This window comes from Pavona decussata, unplaced genomic scaffold, assembly GCF_977016875.1.
Source record: "Pavona decussata unplaced genomic scaffold, jaPavDecu1.1 SCAFFOLD_16, whole genome shotgun sequence".
NCBI classification, from domain to species: Eukaryota; Metazoa; Cnidaria; class Anthozoa; order Scleractinia; family Agariciidae; genus Pavona; species Pavona decussata.
Window position 1 is genome coordinate 3,661,106 of NW_028145439.1, and position 25,400 is coordinate 3,686,505.

The following is a 25,400-nucleotide window of genomic DNA, read 5'->3' on the forward strand; positions in this document are numbered from 1 at the left end:
TGATTTGTACCGGTCTCAATACCATCAATGGAACCTTTAAAGTAGCCTGTTCCAGGCTCCTAGAGAGGCGCGAAGGAGAGTGCGAGGGGACGAGAACGACAGGGGACTCCCCCCCTCGTTTTCGCCCCCTCGCACTCTCCTTCGCGTCTCTCTAGGAGCCTGGAACAGGCTACCTTTAAAGTGACGTAATATTCATGACCTCTATAAAGCGGACACCTCTCTAATACGGACACTTTGCTCTGTCCCTTCGGTGTCCGTATTAGAGAGGTTCGACTGTACTATCGACACCCAGAAGCTCTCAGAGTCTCTAGCCTGATTCTCTGACGGTCCAGGTCGTTCGCGGCCACAGAGTGCGCGAGCGACCCGAACCGTCTGAGAATCAGGCTACAGAGTCTCGGGCTCGCATGTTTTAGGTAAAGTCTCTGGCTCAAAATTATGCATCAGTCAATTGAAGCCCTGGCCCCCGACTCTTGAAATGAGCTCCGTTCTGCAATTGCGTTTTCTAGAGTATTCAATTAGAATTAATCAACAACTTGTTAGTTTGCCGTTTATCTTTAAGCCTTTACGGATCCTGGTCCGCTCTGTGTATGAATAGCTCAACCGTTTAGTTATGAGTACTAAGTGAGTTTCTTTGTGAACTGTGATAACGGTAATTAAGCGGCACGAGCCGTTCACTGACACTTCGGAAAACTCATTTGCTACGTTGAAGAACTTTTAATTTAGGACAGTTGAATAGTGCAAGTTCTCCTTGATTAACAAGTGTAGTTAATATTGGGGTTTTGGTGCTAAAACTTGGCCGTTTAATCTTCTACGCGTTATTCAAAGTACTGCCGTGTCCTCTGTAATTACTTTTCACATTCACACGCATTGTATTCTGTTAACAATGGATACTTGTACAATCATATATATACAACTCTGTATGTAGCGCTGAGTGATTACATCGGATTACATCGGTAATTACAGCAGTCAGAGCAGTGATAACATGAGTTCATCCTTCGAGAATAAACTGCTGTTGGAACCAAAAGTGAAGTTGTCGCTGTTAATTCTACATCCAGTTGCGGCTAGATCTTGGTACCTCAAGGGAGTGACGGCCCTTTCTCGCAAGCGATCTCTCAACTGCTTCCCCCAAGAATTGTCACAGAAGCTCTCCCGTTGAAGTTCAGAATAGCCGAAACGTTCCCGTTCGCTTAGAGTGGAAAAATCTCCCGTCACACAGAATAGACTATCTTGAGTGACGGAATTCCAATCCGGTTCTATTTCGGTGTACGTACCCTATCTCAAACATCTGGAGATCAGACCATGTGTCAAGTTGTCGCTTACAAGAGGTTAAAAACTATGAAAATTATAATGCCGTCACCTCAAAAAGTTGTCGCGGTCGCTTATCAGAGGTGGTCGTTTACGAGAGGTTCCAATAGGGCTTTGACTGGGAAAATTTGGTGTTTTGGATTGGTGGTCGCTTATCACGGGAGGTGGTCGCACATGGAGGTTCGACTGTATTACTTCATGTCTGTAAATGAACGATTTATTCACTAAAACGCAACGAAAACTTAGGCAATACATTTCATGATTCTCGACCAGAACGTCGAGCAACGTTTTCATAACATAAACTCGGACCCAGTGTCCACTCATTGGAACTTAGTCTCCACTCATACACACGCAATGCGCCTTACACAAAATGAAACGCGGAATATAAATTTTCAGTTCGGAACATCCTCCCGCCCGATGCAGGGAGTGCATCACATGTAACTTGTCAACAAAGTTCAATAAAGTTCAACTAAAATGTTCAACAATGTCTCATCAAGTTCAATTAAGTTCAGCAGCTATATCAGCATCACAGGCTTCAAACAGGTGTAGCCGCTGCACTGGACGGCGAGTAACACTTCCGGATGAGGTCCGCAGGGTGACGGACCGGACAAGTCCATCGCGGCCTGTGTGGGTGTCTTCCACTCGTGCACGTGACCATTGACCCCGAGCTACACGATCCTCACTCACAAGGACCAAGTCACCTTTACGGATTTCACGACCAATCTTATACCATTTCTTGAGGGGTGTCAGGGATTTCAGATACTCTGCATGCCAACGCTTCCAAAATCCATTTACGAGCCTCTGGTGATACTGAAATCGTTTGGTGAGGGCTCTTGATGTCTGTTCTGAAACATGAGTGTCTTTAGTCGGACACACTTGAAGGTTTCTGCCAATCAGAATCTGTGCAGGGGTAATCACACTGTAGTCATCAGGGTCTGCACCCAGGTAAGTAAGAGGACGACTGTTCAGTTGTGCTTCAATTTCAGCCAAAATAGTAGTTAACTGCTCGGCATCTAACATTGCTTTGGCAAATAGTTTTTTCAATGGCGTCTTAACACTCTTTACAAGTCGCTCATAAAACCCACCCCACCATGGGGCCTTCTCCGCTATGAACTTCCACTGAATCTTCTTTTCGGACAAAGCACTCTGGGTTTGGTCTGATTCCAATACTCTCCAACATTGCTGTAGCTCCTTGTTAGCAGCCTTGAAAGTTTTTGCATTATCTGACCAAATAATGCTGCACATTCCTCTTCTTGCAATCATGCGTCTCAAAGCAAGGAGAAATCGCTCAGTCGTCATATTACACACCAACTCTAAGTGTACCGCACGGGTAACTGCACATGTAAATAAACAGATATAGACTTTATCACCACTGTCTTTCAAATACAAAGGACCAGCAAAGTCTAGTCCCACATTAGTGAACGGGGGCGCAGGCTTAATTCTGTCTTCAGGAAGTGGTGCCATCCGCTGACCAAAGGGCTTTGTTAGGTAATGGCGACATATTAGACAGTTCCTCAGTGTCTGACGGACAGTCGATCGTCCTTTGATCAACCAAAATTTCTGTCGCAAAACTGACAAAGTGTGTTCAACTCCAGCATGAAGCTCACGGCGGTGAACATCATCAATCAACAACTTAACAACAGGATTGTTGGAAGGCAAGATAATAGGATGCTTCTCCTCTTCTGGTAACAGTGACTTGTGAATTCTTCCTCCAAAACGAAGAAAACCACTAGTAGGACACATAAACGGGTTCAAATTGGCCAGGTTGCTGTCCTTCACTGTACCATGCCGTTTACTTGACGTAATTTCTTCAGCAAAACTTGCTTCTTGTACATGAAAAATCAACCATTTTTCTGCATTTTGCATCTCTAAACCAGTTAAAGGGCTGTCAATCCTTTCCTCCTCTTTCACCCTTGAGTTTCTAACGAATCTTCTGATCCAAGCAACAGTTCTTAGCAAGCGACCGTACTTACTGAATCTTGTGAAGTCAATGAATGGCTCTTTGGGTTGCACAACACAACTGACACTAGCTTTACTCTTCCTCTCTGGGTCAACATTTTCCCTGGAAGGCTTTGACCTCAAATCCTCGGGCCAATCTTTTTCGGACTCTTGCAACCAAGAGGGTCCTTTCCACCACAAATGACTCTCTCTTAACTGACTTGCAGACAAACCTCGGGTAGGTAGATCCGCTGGATTCTGCGGTCCTGGACAGTACCTCCAAACACTGGGATCTAACAATGACTGAATTTCAATAACACGATTGGCAACAAATGGTTTCCACTGTGAGGCGGCTCCTCTGATCCAGTGTAAAGTTGAAGAATTGTCTGTCCAACAAACAATGCGGTTTATGGGACAATCGATTGCACCTTTGACATAGGTACAAAGTCTAGCAGTAATTACAGCAGCCATCAACTCTAAGCGCGGAAGTGTAATCTTCCTTACAGGAGCCACTCGGGTCTTGGACATTACAAGACTGGTAGATGCCTTTCCATCTTCACTAACAACTCTCAGATAAACTGCAGAGGCATAAGCAACTTCCGACGCATCACCAAATGCGTGTAACTCAACTTTAGGATTCTGACTTAATGACAAATCAGTGTAACATCTTGGAATGTGAACGTGTTCAAGTTCTGAAAGTTCTTGAACCCACTGATTCCATTTCAATGAGACTTCCATGGGAATTTCCTCATCCCATCCAACACCTTGGGTCCACAAACTTTGAAGAATCAATTTTGACCTCACTGAAAACGGTGCGATTAGACCAATCGGATCAAAAATCTTTGCTGCTAAAGACGCCACTTTTCTTTTTGTGTACACTGTCTCTGATCTGGACTTAACAATGTCCGCATCAATTGCAAAGACAAGGCTGTCAGTTATCGTATTCCACTTTAAACCTAATGCTTTTGTCATTGGATGTGCTTCTGCTAAATCACTCTCCAGGTTGACGAGACTAACTGCTGCTCTGTCCCTCTCAGGTAAAGAATCCATAAGCTCAGACGAATTGCTTGACCATTTTGTCAAATTAAAGGCAGCTTTCTGCATAAGCTCAGTTGCACTTTGCTGCAATTTCAGTGTTTCCTGCACATTGTCTCTCCCTGAAGCAAAGTCATCAACATAAGTGTTCCTTAAAATTTCACTTGATGCAACAGGGAATGTTCCTTTACACCTTTTCACATGCTCTTGAATAGTACCAATGGCAAGAAAAGGACTGGAAACAACTCCAAATGTGACCCTTGTCATTCTGTAAATCTTAGGCGTGGCCTTAGGGTCCAAATCTCTCCATAGATACCGGTGTGAATCCATGTCTTCCTCTTTTAACCGGATCTGTAAGAACATCTTCTCTATGTCACCCATGATAGCTACATGATTCTTTCGAAAACGCAGAATAATTCCAACTAAATCTGGCTGCAATGCTGGGCCTGGCTCTAAGCAGCTGTTCAGAGAGACACCATTGCTATCTTTAGCTGATGCATCAAACACCACTCTTGTCTTGGTTGTCTGCTTGTCTTCTCTAATGACCGCATGATGGGGGAGATAAAACACAGGACGCCCATCTGTCGGTGTAACTTCATCACAAGGTACTTCTTCAGCAACACCATTCTCAACATACTTGTTAATCGCTTCTCGGTATGACGTAGCTTTCATTGGCTCTTGGAGCAGCTTCTTTTCTAGATTGTACAACCTACTTTCCGCTTGCCGGTAATTATCTTTCAATGCAACACGATCTTTCTTCCACGGTAAGGATACTTCATAGCGACCATCATTGTACGTTAGAGTCTCTTTAAACTTCTTCAAGACCATATCTTCAACATGAGTAGTAGAAACTGAACTTTCAGCAGGTCTAACACCAATGGACTCCAAATCCCAGAACTTTTGAAGTGTTTCATTCAATTGTTCCTCAACACCAATTTGAACATTCATAGACACAGTGCATTCTCGGTCATGACCACCTGTTGGTCCACAGAAGACCCAACCCAAAGTTGTGCGAACTGCAACTGGTTCACTGGAACGTCCTCTTACAATGTCTCTTGTCACGAAGGAATAATAGAAATCCAAACCAATAAGCACATCAATCTCCTGTTCATCTCTAGGGAACTCTTCAGGAAATACTATGTTCCGAAGATGAGACCATCTTGCTGGATGAATATCCACAGCTTCAGCTGGCCGGCATATTACTGGTGTAGTAAGCGCTTCAATACACTGAGGCTGTCCAGATTTATCAACAGGTGCCACAGTAAATGTAATTCTCTTCCGCAAAGTGTTCTTGGTAGCCTCTCCTCCAAATCCAGAGACAACAATTTTGACACTCTTCCCGTTAAGACCAAGCTCATCAATTACACTCTGCCGAACAAACGATGTTTGAGAACCAGGATCAAAGAAACATCTCACAACTTTTGAACACCCATTCACTCCACACAAAATAGCTGGTACAGTCTGCAGAATCACCTTTCCACCCGAGCCCACTGCAACAGAATTTGCCACAACTGAAGATGACACAGGAGGACCTGATGAAGGGGATGGTAATTCAGGGACTGATTCCACCTTAACTTCTTCCAAGTGAGGTCGAGCTGAATCTTGATGCAGGAGACTGTGATGTCTACCTTGGCAGTGCTTGCATGGAGGCTTCTGGCACACTTCAGCTCTATGACCAGATTCAAGGCATCGGAAACACAGACCCTTAGACGTTGCCTTTCTGAACCTTTCTTTTACAGGCAATGACAGAAAACTGACACATGACTTCAAACCATGGTTTTTGGAGCAAATGACACACTTGCCCTCTTGCGTTGTCGCACATAATGCAGAGGTGGATGACCTTTGCGAGCGGTTAAACTTGAAACGATTTTCACGATTTCCAGGATTTTCCTTTGCTGGAGCTTTCGAATCAAGAGAAGGAGGTTGGGAAGACTCTTTAGCTCTAATCAGTTGTTCCAAGAAAGTGAACAGTGTTTTCACTTCTACACAGTCCTGCTTAGCTATTTCCTCACTGAGCTCCAGTTCCCATTTTTCCACAACTTCTTTAGGTAGCTTGTCCACGATAAGGGGCACCAGAACAGGAGCCAAAGTTTCAGATTTAAACTTTTCACCCATGGACTCGACAGAACGAACGTGACCTATCACTTCATCGTAAAATTTACGCATGGAGGCTGCATCATCACAGCTCAAACGTGGCAAATGGATCAAGGATCTTACATGTGCATCGAGGATTAACCTTGTATGCCCAAATCTTTCCTTCAGGATTTCCAAAACTGGCTGGTAATTCGCTTGTACCACTGCAAAACCTTTCACCGCTTCAGCAGCCGAACCCTTAAGCGATCTCATCAAATACTCTAATTTTTGGACATCTGCCAACGACGCATTGTCGACTACCGAAACTTTTATCGACTGATAATAGGGTTGCCAACTCAAAACATTGCCATCAAAGGTTGGTAGATTGATCTTGGGTAGCTTAACTTGTACTTGAGAAGACGACTGAGATACATGTGGGTTGCTTCCCGCCAATTTCACTTCTGGCAAATGTTTACTTGAAAGATAACTCGTCATTTTCGCCATGCTTTCAATCACACGCCCTTCATACTCATTGTGACTCTCACACTCGGCATCAATGTCAGCATCTTCCAACATCGTGCACATTGTGCCTTGCACTTCTTGCAAATCGCTCCATTTGCTTGCGATGTTATCTTTCAACACTTGAATTCGTGCATGATTATCTTGTTGTGACAGGGCTTCGTCGACTGACTTCACCGTGTCTGTTAAAGATTTTCTCAGAAACCTTCTCTTTTTCTTGACAGCTTCTAAATCTTTCGACATTTTCAAACACCGTTTAAAATTCCACTGCAAATCCACTGAAGTTCCACTCGATCAAGGTGCTGCAACACACGTGTTTTGGCGCCAATCGCCAAGATGCGAAAACCCACTTTTTCGCGGCAAGAAACAGAAGTCCAACACTCCTTTTCGCTTGACCGATCGTCGATACTGTTCATCCGGCTCGAAGGACCATGAAAATGAACGATTTATTCACTAAAACGCAACGAAAACTTAGGCAATACATTTCATGATTCTCGACCAGAACGTCGAGCAACGTTTTCATAACATAAACTCGGACCCAGTGTCCACTCATTGGAACTTAGTCTCCACTCATACACACGCAATGCGCCTTACACAAAATGAAACGCGGAATATAAATTTTCAGTTCGGAACAATGTCCGACTGTACTCCGCTGTTGTCCCCGCTTCCGGTGACGCTCAATGGCCCCGGTCAAACCAGTGCGTCCTGGTCAAACAGACGGACATTTAGTTAATTTCCCGGTCCCCCGATCCCTACTTTGGCTAGACTGCAAGCAGTCCCTTTCTGGTCAGTCGAGATGGTGCGCTCACAGCGCAGGGAGACTTGAGCAAGGAGAAATAAACGAGAAGAGACTGGGGGAGAGGCGGGCCCCCAAGCCCCCCTCGGCACGTTTGCTCCAGTTTTTTTGCGCTCGGCTATATATTTCGCGCGACCTCTCGACTGTCCAGAAAGGGACTGCTTGCAGTCTATACTTTGGCTGCGTTAAATCCTCACTATGTCTGCGATCCCGGGAATTTCAATTGACCAATGCATTATGGATCGAAAATATGAACTGTCGGTCTCGGATATTAAAACAAGGGTCTCGCACACTCACAACGTCTCGAATTTAACATTCTATACAACTGAAATACAATAGGCCTTATCACGGTTTTCGACGCCATGTTTACGAGTTGGCAAACACGTCTTGAAGTAACAGTGTTTGTATGGAAATCCGATGTCAAAAAATTTTCATAAAACATCGCTTCTGAAAATTTCATGAATTGGAAACTTTTGGCACTAGGAAAAGGATTTTAAGAAAAAAAAATGTAGGGATATGTAGCTGTGCCAGAAAGCGTCCAGTCGTGTTTTGAACTTTCCATACATTTGTCTGTATAGCGACCAAAAAATAGACGATGAGAAGTCCAAAGACTACTGCAAAGCTGACACAACGTAATATATTTTAAAACAGTGTTTCGGCTGCCCAAACCAGGCTTCTTCAGGTTTAGATGTTACTAAATTATATAAATGAAATTACAATGTTATATTATGGAGGATGAGAAATGTGATGGTATATTTCCAGTCTGGTGAATGAATGAGAATGATGATTATTCAAGAAAGTGACGCAGGCATACTCGGAAAAAAGAAATCCGAGTGCTCCTATCAGGAATCGAACCTAAGACCTTCCGATTACTAGTTCGGATGCTCTACCACTGAGCTACAGGAGACTCGTTCATGGGACAAACATCCTGCATACTGCTAGGATTTGAATGTCGAACGTGTGGTATATGAAAGAAATGTGATGGTATATTTCCAGCCTGGTGAATGAATGAGAATGATGATTATTCAAGAAAGTGACGCATCCGAACTAGTACTAGTAATCGGAAAGTCTTAGGTTCGACTCCTGATAGGAGCACTCGGATTTTTTTTTTCCGAGTATGCCTGCGTCACTTTCTTGAATAATCATCATTCTCATTCATTCACCAGGCTGGAAATATACCATCACATTTCTTTCATATACCACACGTTCGACATTCAAATCCTAGCAGTGTGCAGGATGTTTGTCCCATGAACCTAGTTTAATGGCCTTGGCTCCCACGAGTCTCCTGTAGCTCAGTGGTAGAGCTAGTAATTGGAAGGTCAGTCTTAGGTTCGACTCCTGATAGGAGCACTCGGATTTCTTTTTTCCGAGTATGCCTGCGTCACTTTCTTGAATAATCATCATTCTCATTATGGAGGATGTTGCAATACATAGGAGCGGCGGAAATGACGTTTACAAGGTGGTTCCAAAGGAAAAGAAAATAAGTAAAATAAAATAAAAAAATAAAAAAATTACCATTTATCACGTCTATTCAAACCGTGGGGTTCCAAGGTCCCCGCCAAATCTATAAGAAAAGACTCTCTGGCTTTTCTGATAGAATCACGTGAGGAGTGGATAACTTCAAGTGGTATTAGTTGCATGTCAGTGTGGCAGTGGTTAGGTTGAGAAAGAAAATGTTCAGAAACAGTGGTTGGTTTGGATGTAATGTTAGTTTTGTCAACTGGGCGTCTATGTTCGTTGAATCTTCTTTGAGACGTCTTTGAGACGTCGTTTAGTTTCACCTATGTATTGTAAATGGCAGCGGTTACATTGTACCATGTAGATTAAATTTTTGGTGTTACAGGTTATGTGTGAAGTGATGTTACGGGTTTCGCCTGTGTAAGAAAATGTACAATGTTTAAGACCGTTAGTAATGTAAGGACAAGTGGCGCAATTTTGTCCACAGCGGAAAGATCCTGGTGGTAAAAAATACAGGGAAATTTGTTCCCTTTTCCCTTTTCTTTCTTCCCCCTCCCTCCTTCCTCTCCCCCGAAAAGCCTGATACTCAAGCTAAGGTTACGCACCCCTGCCCCGGCACCCCGCCTCTTTGACAGAAAAACTGGTCACTACAATGCGGCATATACAAAGCGTCCTCCCGAGTTCTTTTCCCATAATTCCTGGTGATTCTCCAAACTTCATTGATTACTGTCTGATAGGAAAGGTTCTCGAAATTTACGCGTCTTTTTCATCCTTGGAAGTGCTCGATCGCTGAACATCCATACACAATGAGCGTGCAAGGTATATAGAAACATCTAACGCATCGAAAAATATTCCGCTCGTCCGTAATTTGTCGCTAATTGTTTTCCATTGTAGTGTCAAAGTGGACGAAGTTTTTCGCAGAAGCCGGCATACCAAGCGCTCCAGCAAACAAGTAAGCTTGAAGTCAAGTCAGTGGACTGTACTGTTTTATTTACTGTTTGATTATTTCGTGGTTGGCACTGAAAATCGATTTTTGATTTTGATTTCGGTTTCCAGCGATCGCATTTCAAATGCTTTTGTCCATTGAGCTGTAAGATTTGTAAACAAAAACTGTCAAGCTTATTAATAATGGATGCTTTCATTGATGTGTGCTGCTCATCTACACGTAAGGTTAAGTTTAATTACAGCAAAATTAAGTAATTATTACTTGATGCACGCATGTTGGCCGTTAAGTGAGAATTACAAATAAATTAAGGTGGAATCAAGTCCTAAGTTAGTCTTTTTGTTGGGAAAATGCTTGCACATATCATCATGTCAGTACAGTGCCTTAACTTGAAATACCTACTTCGGATCCATACTTTCCCTCATAAAAAGACAACCATCGTGAATAAAGGTTGAATCAGAAAATGCATGTGTAACTAATTTTGAGGCTTTGCACAGATCTTGCCCTTTATCATCTGTCGCAATTTGCCACTGATTCGTGCAATTCAAACTCCATACACGTACAGTGGGACACCATGAATACTGTATGGCCACCAATGGGCCATGAGAATTTACCCATGTTTGTGGGTTGGTCAAATTTTGTGGCTGGCCTCTTTCAAGAGACGTCATGACATCATGACTTGTTAAGCATCCAGAATGCGGATACAATTTAATATGGAAATTACTACATGTTAACATTAAGGTGTTATCTGTAACTCTTCGCTCATTGGTTTCAGACATCCTTCTCATTTCATTTTTGTATTTTTTTTTTCATAGTTATGCTGTAATATTTTATGACAACAGGATTCAGGATGACATGTTGCCTGATCTGTCAAAGGTTTGCATTAACAATACAGTCAATAAAATTAATTATACAGTTGAACCTCTCAGACTCTAATGTGGACACCAACGATATGTAATATAATTGAGCTTGAGGTGTCTACATTATAGAGGTCATGTGTTTGATTTTATTTTAAAGACTTCACTGATAGCATTAAGTTTACTTTAAGTTAAACTGATTCAAACTTGTATACAAATCATGTCATCCATTCATATTACTGTTTTAAGACTGTTTTAAGACAGTAATATGTACTACAAAAAATGCTTTACATGTAAATTTAAAAGGAAAGTATGATTTTATTTCAAGAACATATCATAATATTACTGACTGTAGATCACAGTAACTAAAGTAAAGTTTCTTTTTAATTAACAAGTCTGTAACTTTCTTGTGGACAGCATTGGTTGTAGTGTCTTTGCTTGTGATTAAAAAATGACCAAGCCTAAATTGAACTCACTTAACATAGCTCGTCAGATAATGTGGATTGATCGTATGCATGAAAAAGTTAGAAACATGACTGCTGTGTGCCTTGTTGTATCACTGAGGCTAATAAGTTTATGTGAATTTGCTTCAAAATGGGCCAACATTTAGTGTTTGCTGTCCATTTCAGAGAGGGTTCTTATTATAGAAGTTTTTATAATAGCAGAAATACATGATATGCCTGTGCATGTGAGAATTTTGGCAGAAACCCCTACACTGTCCATTGTTTTGATACTCCAGGAGATTTTATTTTGATTTTGTTTTGATATTTCAGGAGATTTTAAGAGACATGGGAATTACAGTGATGGGCGACATTATTGCCATTTTGAGGCACGGCAGACAGGTTCATGCGCAGGTATAATATTACAGTATTTTAATAATTATTGTCAGTATTAATACATACATCAGTTTTCAAATGTCTGTTTTTGTTTTACTGCACTAAGCAGTCCATATTTTTTGCATTGGCTAAGCATACAAATTCATGTGGCCTCCAACTTCATAGGCAAGACAGAGGAGGAAATAGGAAATGAAACTTGGTTCGACAGACGCTAAAAAATAATTGTGACTGTCTATTAACCTTACAACAAATTCATTCAAATTTCCAAATATATTTCCTCTAAAGCCGCCATTATATGCTGAAACTTTTAGCTGAAACTTGTGGGCAACGACTCTGTGAAACAAGTTTCACAAAGTGGTGTTACATGGTGAAACTCTTGTTTTTTCACTAGTGCGACCATTGAGAGCTGTTGCAGAAGTAGGAAGCGATTCTACTCTTTGTGAAACTTGTCTCGCAACAGAAGTTTGAAAAAATTTCATGAAACTGACCATGTTACCTGGTGCAACACTTGCTGAAACTTGTTCCACATTACACAAGTTTCAGCTTAAAGTTTCAACGTGTAACGGCTGCTTACATGTTGAATTTTGATTCTCTTTGTGATCAAATTTTCCTTGCAACTCATTGCCGGGGAATATAATACAATTTAAAAATTAATTATAATATTAATTTCCAGACCGTAAGGGAGAAGTCAGCCAAAGACATGGCTGCCACAGATGATCCTGAGTCGGCGACTTTGTCAGCACCCAGCAATCAAGGTGCTATTGGCACAAAACGCAAATCCACAGGTATTTTAGCTAATGCATTGATCTTGAATTTGTATGGAAGCACTGTGCTGTACTGGTTAGGACATGGCCCTTTCAATTACAATGCAACAGACTCAAGCAGGGCCACCCAATGTTGATCAGCCAATTACAGGTCACGTTTACAACAAAGGAGTCTGGCTTCGGTAGTTTATAAACCAATAAAAAACAAGAACATTTCTTTAAATTTCAAAGTGTCAGTTTTTAGGTGGCCCTGGATGAGTTCGTTGCACTGTAAATGTCTAGTCAGAACATCGAACAGTCGGTGGATCAATGTGATTTGTGTGGTCTCTGTATTTTGTTGTCATTTCATTAGACAAGAACCTTTTCTCCTTGTCTTTCTCTACTCATCTGTGTAGATAGGTAGTGGTGTCAAACCCCTTGTTGATGATGGTCTGGGAACCCATTTAGAAGGGAGAAGTAATACTGCTGGTGGCTTTATGCAATAAAAACTGGGCTGAATATGGTTAGAATGGACATGAAGGGGTGGGGGGGGGGGGTTGGAGCAGTGGGCAGGAACCTTACTGGAAGTAGGAAAAGATATGCTTGGAACTGGAGTCCCAAGATGGTGTGATGTGGAAGAAATGCAACTTATAATTTTTGCAACACGGTGGGGCATTTTTCTTCAATAAAAACTTTCCAGAACAGACTTTCTGCAAAGTGGGAAAATCAGAATCCACCTATTTCCCCACTTCATTCTGTAACTTTCTCTGTTTGTTTAGTCTGTAAAAATAAAGTTGGTTCCCAGTTATTTAATATGAGAAGTAGGAAAGGTGGAAACATGAAGTTACATCGAGAAACATGGATTTGCCACAAGCTGACTTCTAAAGGCACAAAACATGAGTGATGAGAATGTCATGAAAATGGATTTTAAGAAAGTCTTGGAAAAACAGTCTTGACTAGTATCCAGATCCCTTGCAAACCTACTCAAAAATACACTACATGTACCTTTAAAATATGCGTACAGACAAATCAAATAAAAGAGTTTCACTAAAAAAGTTAGATATAAATTATTATTACAATAAGGGTATAAGGCACCCACATTGCCTGTGGGCCATCTATCATGCCTGGAAGCAGATGTTACAATATATCATGTTGGTTTGGTTGTAGCCGCAAGCCGCATGGTGGATCACTGGATCAGCAGTCAGAGAGCAGAGAGCGGCACTGGCAGTCCTGTGCGAGACGCCACATCATCACCCTCGCCAACAAAGAAAAGACTTACCATTCAAACAGTAGTACCAGATAAACCTCAGCCAATCAGGAAACAGAAAACACTATCTGAGAGGTGGGTAATGGCGCTGCATGCTACTTGCCTTTTTTACTCTCCACACCTCCTCACGTTTCATAAATTAATGCTCTTTTTTGACTTCTCAACCCTTACCGAGCGACAAGAAAGAAGTCGGTGCCCTGGAACAGGATTTGCAAAATCACCATAATTATGATAATGCATCGCCTAAGTATTATTGAGAAGTGAAATTTAGGATACTTCTTATTTTGTATTCTGAATGAGACCCTTTTATGGCAGGGAAGGGGAGAGGATGGAGGGAATATTTATTCTGCTCATTCAGCCTGATCTGAAGTCGTACAGTACATGTACCTGTCTGAGATTTGTGATGGTCTCTTGTAATCAGGCCCTGAACTAAATAAGTCTTCTTTCCTTTAGATTTAGTGGGAAAAGTGTCAAGGTTATTCCAAGCAAACCGCAGAAAGTCACCCCAAAGACTGAAGAAGAACACACGCTGAAGGTGAAGATGCCACAAGGATCAACTGAACGGAGCAAGAAGTTGCTTGCCAAGCAGAAGCAGGCAGCCGCTACTGCAGCAGGTGGATGAAAACTGCTTTCTACCATCTTATGTTTACTGTCATGTACTCTACAAGCATGCTTTCTGTTATCACTTGTATACTGTCACATAGTCGACAGTCATACTTTCTGCTGCAACTTGTATACTGTCACATAGTGTATACTGTCAACTTATAAACACACCTTGAATACTGTGTACTACTTGTATAACACAACACAACAAAACTCGTATACTGTCACATAGTGTATACTGTCAACTTATAAACACACCTTGAATACTGTGTACTACTTGTATAACACAACACAACAGAACTAGTATACTGTCACATAGTGTATACTGTCAACTTATAAACACACCTTGAATACTGTGTACTACTTGTATAACACAACACAACAAAACTAGTATACTGTCACATAGTGTATACTGTCAACTTATAAACACACCTTGTGTACTGTGTACTACTTGTATAACACAACACAACAAAACTTGTATACTGTCACATGCTCTTAACAGTCATGTTTTCTGTTGTGACGAGTTTGCATACAGTCACATATACTCCACAGTTGTGCTTTGTATTGTCATGTGTCATCTACACATTCTATTTCAGTAATTGACAATCAACAGTACAGGGAAAAGAGATTGATTTACAGACATTCAAAAAATGCAGCAGTATTCTTGTTACTGTTATTTTTGTGGAACATGCTCGCCCACACTAAGGTCATTGCCTCAGTGCCATTTGGCTATCCCAAGAGCTCAATTAAAAACATATGGGTACTGTGCTTTTGCGGTGGCAGCTCTGAAACTTTGGAACACTTTCCCGTTAGACTTGAGACTGAGCGACTCTATACCTATACTAAAGAAACATAAACAGTGCGACGTACCTTACTGTGGCCACCCAACAAACTTTTTTTTTTTACAAAAGAGCCACAAAATACAAAACAACATGTTTTCAATAATTTGTTGTTGGACTTTGCAATGAGGCATGACTGTTAATCAAATTTGCATATCCTGATTGGCTAACTTGTAAAAAAAGTTTGTTGGGTGGCCATGGTAAGGTGCGTTGCACTGTAATATAACTTTAACCTCTTTAATTAAGAGGGCTTTTAACTTGTGAACTTTAAAAAAAATACTTTTGGATTTCTTAGCCTTTCAGATAGTTTTTAACACTGTGTGTTCAGGGGGAACAAGTACCAGTTCTGGGTAATTTGGAAATTAGCATACAAGAAAAACACCGCATACTAATGAGGAGTGTTTTATCAGCTGAGAAACACTGCAAAGTAATAAGGAGGAGGTTTATCGATATCAAGTTACTACACGTGATGTATTATCGACCATTTGATAGGTCAATGAGCTTATGAATTATTAATGAGTTTTTGAAGAAATTGTAACTGAATCCCATTGGTACATGTACTATCAACAACATCATTCAAGAGTTTCATCACAATTTGCTGTTGACCTTTTTTTTAACTACAGTTAACAAAGCGAAGGTAATAAAGAGGCAATCAGTATTTGATCGACTGGGAACTGAAAGTCCCCCACCAATAATGGCACCCACAGAGCCTAAGAAGACAGAGGTGAAAACACTCAAACCTTTAAAAACAAGCGTCACTGTTAAATTAAAGGTAAGATGAGAATGATGCATTATTCTAGAAAGTGACGCAGGTATACTCGAAAAAAAAATCCGAGTGCTCCTATCAGGAGTCGAACCTAAGACCTTCCAATTACTAGTTTGGATGCTCTACCACTGAGCTACAGGAGATTCGTGGGAGCTAAGGCCGTTAAACTTGGTTCATGGGACAAACATCCTGCATGCTGCTAGGATTGGAATGTCATGTGTGGCATATGCGCAAAGAAAGTAAATGTGATGGAATATATATGTTTATATTTTTAAGGGTAAGGTGCTGGGGGGACATCAACATGTGTGACGTTTGCTTTTTAGATGTTTTTCCTGTTTTAAGGTGAAGGACCGGGTGCAACGTTGACTTTTTTTCGATCTTTCCACAGGAGAAGGGACAAGCTTCAGTGTTCAGTCGGCTTGGTGACGTAACTCCGCCCCCAGCTCATACAACGATTCAAGCTGTCAATCCAAGAATACGACTCCCTTCCAGTGACGATGAACCAGCAGGAATAGACTATACAAGTCATAGTGTGTTGCAACCGGTTAAACGGAAAGGAGTTCCTGCTAAACCGGTCAAGCCTGTAAAGCCTGTTAAACGATCCATAGGACTTACCTCGGATGGAGATGAGAAATCAGTCTTTGCTCGGTTGGGTTCGAAAGTATAGCCGGGATTACCCATTTTTAACCAGCTCTTTGAAATTGAACTGAGATTTTTAAAGTGAAAGCAGTAACTCCCAGTTGTGGATACCGTAAAAATATACCCGGGTACTGGAAATCGTGCTGGTTTAACGTGGAGAGTTTTTCGGATGAAATCCTAAAGTTATGCTTCGAATGAAAGCTTGCTAAGCAGTTAGTTACTGTGGTGGTATGTTCTGGAAGGTGGTTCTAACTTTCAATCTGTGGATGACATCCCAATTTCCGCTCCGCTTTCTTGTGGTGCTGTTTATTGCGCTGTTGAACATGGTTCCGTAACTTTGAGTCTGTGGCTAAATTACTGACAGCAAAATGGGACCGTACAAAGAACGCTATTGAGGAGCAAGTGCTTTCAATCTTGTAATCCTGTTTATGGTGTTGTACAAGATGGATCTTAATAATGTATCTGTTATCTGCGGATGAAATCATATGGAACAAGCCTCGTTATAGGCAATTGCGTTCAGTTTTCTTTCCATTCCTTGCCGGTGAAAACATGTTACGCACTACGTCGTTGCATGTAGCTGTGTTGTTAGTTCACGTTCAGAGTCGAACGTTTTTGTTAAATATGCTGACACCCAAAGTGTTGGGGTCTGTTGGAATTGTTCACGCGTATTTTACGTAAATAAAACTGAATTCACCAAATCCCAAAGGGTTCTTGTTCAAAAACGAAGGCAAAAGGGCAACTCAGCAACAAGGGTGATCATGCGTTTGAAGTGTGGCACGGGCATCAAGCTGATGAACACGTCTTTGCTTCCTTGAATCGACATTGAGGGTCCTAATTGATTTCGCTATTCCTCCGTAAAGACACTTGGAGGACATTTACCTTTACAATAGTATTCTAAAGGTCACCGGACAAACCCATTACAAATTATTATTAGGGAGCTTAAGCACAGACGTTTGTGAGCCACGAACGGCAACAGGAAGTCGAATGTTTCCTTTTTTGGTGTGGTTTTGCTCCTTACCATGGACAGGAAAAGTTCTTGTTGATGACTGTGGCCTAACGTTACAAACGCGATGACGTGGAAACGTTATAAAAAGGGAGAAGTTCAATTTCCGGTTGCCGTCCGTGGCTCAAAAACGTCTGTCTTAAGTTTGAAAACTTTTGCAAGTTTCCATGAAAAATTATAAAATAAAACTGAAGGTGAAAATGATCCATTAGGAGATGTGCTGAAGTTGAACGCATGCTTTCGAGGCTTTCGTAACCAACCGACCTCAAGATCTAGTTACAGTGGAACCTCCCTTTGCGACCACCTCTGGTAAGCGACCACCTCTCTCAAGCGACCAGTTTTCTAAAATACCAAAAGTTTCCAAGTCACATCACTATAGGTGGAATTCCACTGTCGCGTAAATTTTACGTGCGTACAATCGTGAATTTAGCTGACTTTACGTACGTAAATAAAATAAGAAGCGATGTATGAGCAGCGTGCGTAAACGTAAAAAGTTGAACAGCACTCAACTTTTTACGTTTACGCACGCGGCTCATACATCGCTTCTTATTCTATTTACGTACGTAAAGCCAAATTCATGTCTGTACGCACGTAAAATTTACGCGACAGTGGAAATCCACCTTATAGCTGGAACCTCTCGTAAGCGACCGCGACCACTTTTAGAGCACAAAGTTTGGGACTTTCTTCTGTTTTTCAACCTCTTGCAAGCGACCACTTGGCAGTTAATAATGTGTGGCTGAAACATCACATTCTGAGCACAACACCCAAGTAACAATAGATTCAAGTTGTAGCTATAATGAGAGATCCCGTTCGCCATCATATTAGATAAGATTATCAGGGACAACCCATTAACGGTTTTGATCTTGAAATTCGTAGTTAAAATGTTTTTGTGGCTACTAAAAATTATTATATGGGTTTGAATGAGAATTGAAAGTGAGAAGTGATCATCGCAGTGAATTTTCCAATTTATGCAATTGGAAATTGGAAGCCTGAAAAAAAATGGGAAAATGGGAACCTACAATTGACCTTGCTCCCAATGTGTGGCTTCATAGCTCAGTTGGTAGAGCATCGCACCGGTAACGCGGAGGTCACGGGTTCGAATCCCGTTGAAGCCTGAATTTTTTTTTTCAGGCTTCCAATTTCCAATTGTATAAATTGGAAAATTCACTGCGATGATCACTTCTCACTTTCATCTATATCCGCAGTTCATATATGAATTATTTCATATACTTTACATTGAATGAGAATTGGCGCATGGGGCAAGTCTCTGCAGTTACCATGTGGTAATGAAGAAAAATTTAGCCCCCTGTCGTCTGACCTCTGGAATGCGACCAGCTCCCGTAAGCGACCACTCAGTCTTGACATTTTGGGTGATCGCTTTCGGGAGGTTCGACTGCATCATTTGACCATTGAGGTAACATTGGCCGCGATACAGGGTTTTGACAAAAGCTCAAGTAGATCTAATTACAGTAACACTCAGATGTAATGCTGATAATGAACCTCTTTGTAAAGAAGCCCGTTATATCGAACGATATTATCCAGCCCACCCCAAGTAACACTATAAAATGGACAGTCGCTGTACACACTTTCATCAATCTCGATACAGTGCTATTAACCACACCATGGAAAGATTTCCGCACAGCCCTGTACATGATATATGCACCACCACCCTCTTCCAAAACCGGCAGGCATGCATGAATAGACTTTGAGTCGCAAAATGTGTACATAATATTGCATGGGCCTGTGCGGAAATCTTGCAACCATTTCTGCCGGAACTAACATGACTGTAACCAACACAAAAAAGAGACTACATGTATTCGTTAGTAATCATACCTTCATGTAACTTATAAGTGTTCAATGATGTGACACGTCTCGGTGCTGTGTTGGAACTATTCAAAGTCCTTTATACCGTTCCATCCGTCCATCCAATCCATTCTTCTAGTTGTCTTAGCAAGGCCGAACCATGAGAAGACCACGAATACTATTTTCCGTACACTTTCTTCTCTGTCTTTCCGTTCACAACAAAGCGAGTTGTGCAGTGCAAATTTCCACTCAAGAGACAGCAGATCATGTTTGCCATCCGATGTTATGTCTTGTCAAGTCAAGTCCCACTGAGGCAATGAGAACTTTATATTTACAATTGATCATGTTCATGGAACGGTATTGGAATGTTCAGCTCACGAGAGAACAAATATTTGGTTTTCATGCTTTAGATAACCTCACCAACTGAAATTGGCATGTTACTGACCCGTACTGCTTGATTGATTTTAAATTGCTTTGGCACAACGTGGAGAGCATTAAGGAATAGAAAGACCAATGCAATAATTAGAAGAATAAAAAGGAGTAAATCCCTAAGCAACGGAGATGAAACAAATGAGTCCATTTTGCTTGAAATTTGTCTAACGTTCTCTTGGCCGTAGCAAAGCTCTGTCATTACTTTTTCCTTCAAGAAATGACAGACTGCAGCACTGATAAAAATTCATGACCAGTAGTAGCTTAATAGCTATAGCCATGTCCGGGAACTGGCGGAATTCCATCAAGAAATATATTCGACCGGAATTTTTCAAGCGATGTTAACTCAGTAACAAAGCATAACTAAATTGAGTCTACAATTCTCATCCTATAAAGTAAGATCTTTAGAGGGAGAATGTCCTAATTTGCAATTTACAATCTTATTGGAAAAATCTCTGTTATTTTGAAATTGACCCTAAATTTCTTGAACTGTCGTTTTCGTTTGCAGTTAAATAAGTATAACGTCATCAGGCTCTTTGGCCAGCGGTTAGTCGTCACGAGAGACTCTGGGGGACATCGAATTTTATTACCGCAGAGACCGCAGGATTTATGCGGTAAAACAATGGAAACCGTTACGGAACAGCCAATCAAAAAATTAGAATTTTTTCGATGTCCCCAGAGACTCTCCTGGCGCCCACCCGCTGACCAAAAAGCTTTAGGACTCTGGGTACGAGATTGGTCGAATTCCCAAGGCCAACGCCTTACAACTGTACATGGCAGCTGACTCGTCCCCAGTCACCTCTCATATTCGAGAGGAGAAGTGTGTTGCAGTCCTAGTCCTTTCTCGACCGTACGATACCATAAGAGACGACTGGGGACGAGTCAGACATGGCAGTAATGCGAGTCATCACTAAGGCCACAAACTTTAATTAACAGCTTTAAAAATAGAGATTTGGAATCGCGCTTTAAGGTGATTCCATCGAATTGCATTGCGCATCCTTGCTGCGCATAATTTTTCGCGTCATTTAGCGCGCACGCACAACATTACGGCATTTTTCTTGAGGTTAAGCTCGGTAGGAAAATAAATGGTCCTTTTCTTCTAAACGAGCACGGTGACCCCCATTTTTTAATGCATCAATTTAAATGTCATATGGTTGACCACTATATATCGCGATTTAAAGGGGGACAAGAACATACCTTTCTTAACATTTAAATCGAATTTACAGTGGCAGATATATCCATCTGAAGTAGATACAAGTTAAAACGCGCCTTATAACATGTTAATATAACAATGAAAAAAATTAAAAATAATTTGAGCAAAATGCTCCCCCGTCTCTGCTCCCCCCTACCCCCTCATTGGGGTAGAGTTACTGGGCGCAGAGTCTCTGCAGAGTCCCACCCTCACCGGTCCACCCGCCGAGGGAGCTCCGAAAACCTGATGATGCTGAAAACATTATATATAGGACGCGACAGCGTCTTTCCCTCCCATGTGGGACACATTTTCTTAGACGTGCACGAGGCACGGCCTCGTTTTGGTGCGAAGCTTGTTTTCGTCCTATAACGTCATAAAATCACTTTTTTCGTTCACAACTCTGACAGAAGTCTTGAACGCGTAGATTTCTTGACATCTTTTAGGTTGATGTCGATTACATCAAGGATTTTCTTGAAAATGTTCGTCTTAAGGTGGGGGTTCACCTAAAAGCCATTTTCACGCCGCTTAAAATCGGTCAAATGAAAATATCTTGTTTGCATTTCAAGCAATACAAAAACCCTCCATTCATAGCACAAATTAATGATTTGGGGTGTTTTATGAATTTTTGGGTGATTTTTAGGTATATTTGGAAGGAAATAATTTTTCTTGAAGGATTGGTAAAATTAAAAGAAATAAGGAATGTTGAAGATTTAGTGAAGTTTTAAAATTAGAATTTGTAGTTAATAATTAATAGACGGATACCAAGTTAGTCCACTAGCAACCTGGGGGGCTCTTGCGTGGTTATCGACTGTCTGTTAGTGTTCCAAAAATCATTTTCTTTCTTCTATCCATTCTTAAAACTCTTCAAATTTCACTCAAATTCAGGTAGAGCCCCACCTTAAAGAAAAGTTTAATATTCTACTCTGAGATATTTTTATTTCAATGCTTTAAAAAGCACGTATTTAGGTAGTGCTGCTTACGTGCACACGTAGCAAAATCTTTAATTTCTTTCATAATCTTAATTCCAGTTCAATTAAAATAGTTTGTTGTGTAAGATTAAAGTAAATTTTGTTGAACTGCTTCGATATTTTAACGCAAGAAATTAATTTTTCTAGAAATGATAGTTCCCTTTTCTGATTACTAGCGTTCCTAATATAAACCTCGTGGGTCATCTGTTTACTATAATAGCCATCCAGGTTGCACAAAAACGAGCACGGTGACCCCCATTTTTTATTGCATTTTTGTAATGCTCATATCATAGTCATGAACTGGACCAAGTCTTAGACAATTTTAAATACTCCTTCTTTTTCAGCGGAATCACCTTAATACGACAAAGGGCCTGCGTGAGATTCGCATTGATATTTTCTTGAAAAATTAAATCAACTGATGAGAATGGTGCAAAATAATTCTGGCCTCTGATACTGAAGCTAAATCATTCAATTTTACTGAAACTGACAACAGCGAGCGGCAAATATAGCATAAACATGGTCACCTAGTCATTTTTGCCGTTTGCCTTGAACGGAATTATAAAGGTCTTATGTTTTGGATTTTTCTTGGCTAAAGCAATGAGGTATGAGTTTATTTTTAATATTCCGGCGATCGATAATTTCCTCAGTGCGTTAAACCTTTAGATGATCTTTTTTAAGTCAGTTCAAGACACATCCATAAAAACCAATATTTTATTCAATTAAAAGGAAATTCATCTTATTTTAAATACATCTTCATTTGGATTCTTTAAGGCGATGGCCTGGGGCCTGGCATTGGAGGTGGCATGGGTCCTCTCAACATACCGGGAGGCAGCATTGGTCCTCTGGGGACTGGAAAGAAAAAAGTAAACATCGAAATGAAATACTGTACTCGATGAAAGACACAAGCATGTTACTGGCAAAATTGCGGCAAAGTTTGCCTTTCGTTGACAGGAAGCACTGCAAATCCACTGAATTAATACTTGGTGGTATCCGCGAAAAAAAAAAAAAAAAAACATGTGAAAAGCGCGGGAAACAAACTAGCAGTAGGCGCGGGAGTTATGAAACTGACGACTGAAAATCGAGAAGGACGACAAAACAAACTGGCGCCAGAAAAACACAAGCGGCCGCAGGGCGGGAAAACAAGAACCACTACGCGCGGGAAGTCACTGACGCCTTGGGAGAGGGGCAAGCAATGTTTAAGGTAACCTCGTAGAAACATAATTGGTATAAAGCGCGGAAAAGTTCGGGAAGAAATAAATTGAGAAAAGAAAGCGAGAAATCGCTTTATTGGTGACACGAGGGTGAGGAGGACGTGTAGCTCAGTGGCAACACTTAAACAGCGACTACGGCAACGTCAACAAAAACCTCGCTCGAAAATGTAAGTTTATTTCATGTGTGCTAATTCGGGATTATTTCAACTTTTACAGAAACGTCGAACTGTCCGGGAGCCAAATTGGTGGGAGTGGTGTTCAAGTTTAAGATAGAGAATAAAAAAATCACGGTCGTGTGCTCACGTTTTCCCCAAAACCTTGAATTTGGTCATTTCACGTTGTTGTTTTGAGGTGGACCGCAAAGAAGTGTACCAAAATTTATAACACACGCGCAGGGTGATTGTTTTTGCTCATTAAACCTATTGTTTAGCGGCGTTGTCGTTGCCGTCGTCGTTGCTTATTAGGTTGATTTAGCAACAGAACGGGAATGTCATTTTAGGACGCGAGAGGGTGTGGAATGGGCTGGACGCGAGTCTATTTCGACTATTTTATGGGTGTTCTTGATGCGCGCGCCGTTGTCAACTGATGTTCCCGTTCTGTTTCTAAATCAGCCTAATAAAGTTCCCTAATGAACACAGTTAAACGGCAGCTGAAAGAAAACATGTGTCACGGTACCAGAAAGAGCGGGACTAAGCCATGGAACTGGTAAAAACTAAAACAGGGCAGAGATCCTTTTCTTACAGAATTGTTAATACATCGAATAATTTACTACCTAAAATTAAGCTTAGCCAGTGCTTGAATAGTTTTAAGCGTAATTTAAGAAAGTATCTTCTAAAAGACTTTTTACGATAAGCTCCCCGTCACCAGTTTTTAGCTAGTTTTTAATTACTTAAATCAATTATCATTTTCAATATTTATTTATGTACAGTTTTTTAACTTTTATTTCTTGATTATGACAGCAAATTGTCACTGAAAAACCCCTATGGGGAGTGTCAATAAAGTATTGTATTGTATTGTGGTAAAATATAAAGAACAAGAAAAAAGATACTTACGAGGTCCCTTTCCACCAGAAAGAGGAGGAGGCATCATAGGAGGAGGAAGAGGGAATCTGGGCATTCCCATCATAGGGGGGAGTGGCCTTGGGCCAAATCCTGACATGGGGGGAGGAGGTGGGGGAGGGAGATGAGGTGAACCGTCCTTGTCATCGCGGTCATCAGGTTTGGCAGACTGAAAAGGAACAGACAAAGTTAGTTTGTTAGCAAGTCCAGAGCGCAGGACAAACTAGGTAAAACACAACTTGAGAAGAAGGGTTACATACGGAACCTAAGCACATACGCTCTTGAGTAACGTACAGCAACCGGAAGTTCAAACGTTCCCTTTTGTGGCTTGTTGGTTTCTCGCCAAGGGCTGGGAAATGTTTGACTTTATGTCCGGTGGCTTGCCCTTAGAGCAGTTTTCAATTAGTCTCGAAAGTAATTGCGCGTTTGCTTTGGTTTTGCGTTGCAAGCCTCTGTGATTGGCTGACAAAACTCGCGCCACTTTCTCAACCAATGAGAAGCAAAACTAAAACCAGTTATAACTTGGTTGCACGCGTTTTCCCGCGCTTGGCGCCGGTTACATGTATTTGCTCTGAATTCTGATTGGTTCTTTGCGCTTTTTGCGTCTGTTGTGATTGACCAGAGTAATTGCTGCTCTACGGTGTCATAAAACGTTCCATTTCCAGTTTCCGCTCATGGTCGTACTTAACTGGTAAGTCACCTCACTATAAAAAATTCAAAGCGCTGGCTTTCAGGGCATCAACATACCGACGTCTGACGCGATTTTCTGGGCGATTCTAAGGGCTTTTAAAAATAACAAGCGGTGGCCAAGAAGAGGAGTCGATATTAAACCGACGTGAAATCTTATGCATGTGAACTTGAAATCGAATCACACTGATAATATCATAGGTGACAAATTACTCCTTAATTTTGGCTTGAAATTTCAGCGTTAATTTATAATTTCACATGTGAAATTACAAAATTGCTATGGCAACGTTTCCTACATCTCAGTGCCAAGACGGCGTGCAGGTTTAAAGATATTACGGATGAAAGAAGTTACGGCATTAAAATACGGTGCTGAAAAACCTAAATACGCGAAAGAGCACAAGTAACTGGGTGAGCGTTTTTGAGAACTGGTGT

The 25,400-nt window shown here is 41.2% G+C and overlaps 2 protein-coding genes across 3 annotated transcripts in view; one reads left to right on the top strand and one right to left on the bottom strand.

Annotated features, from left to right (window-relative positions):
* Window positions 1-9,815: 9,815 nt before the first annotated feature.
* On the top strand, window positions 9,816-17,315 carry LOC146487405 (uncharacterized protein C19orf47 homolog). Of its 2 annotated transcripts, none has more exons than XM_085088572.1 (9): window positions 9,816-9,943; window positions 10,019-10,076; window positions 10,883-10,943; window positions 11,698-11,778; window positions 12,434-12,545; window positions 13,671-13,845; window positions 14,224-14,384; window positions 15,836-15,984; window positions 16,367-17,315. In XM_085088572.1, exons 1-9 carry the CDS (start codon window positions 9,931-9,933, stop codon window positions 16,643-16,645), a joined length of 1,089 nt encoding a protein of 362 aa, XP_084944698.1. In that variant the 5' UTR covers window positions 9,816-9,930; the 3' UTR covers window positions 16,646-17,315. The 2 variants fall into 2 exon arrangements, with proteins under 2 accessions (XP_084944698.1, XP_084944701.1); XM_085088575.1 differs by lacking the exon at window positions 9,816-9,943 and adding an exon at window positions 10,181-10,289.
* Window positions 17,316-22,707: 5,392 nt separating this feature from the next.
* Window positions 22,708-25,400, bottom strand: part of LOC146487406 (uncharacterized) — a 31,106-nt gene continuing 28,413 nt past the window's right edge. Inside the window, exons 28-29 of the mRNA XM_085089050.1 lie at window positions 24,276-24,450; window positions 22,708-22,861 (exon numbers count right to left, since the gene is read on the bottom strand). Coding sequence (XP_084945176.1) covers window positions 22,779-22,861; window positions 24,276-24,450 — 258 coding nt within the window. The 3' untranslated portion in view covers window positions 22,708-22,778. The remainder of the gene's footprint in view (window positions 22,862-24,275; window positions 24,451-25,400) is intronic.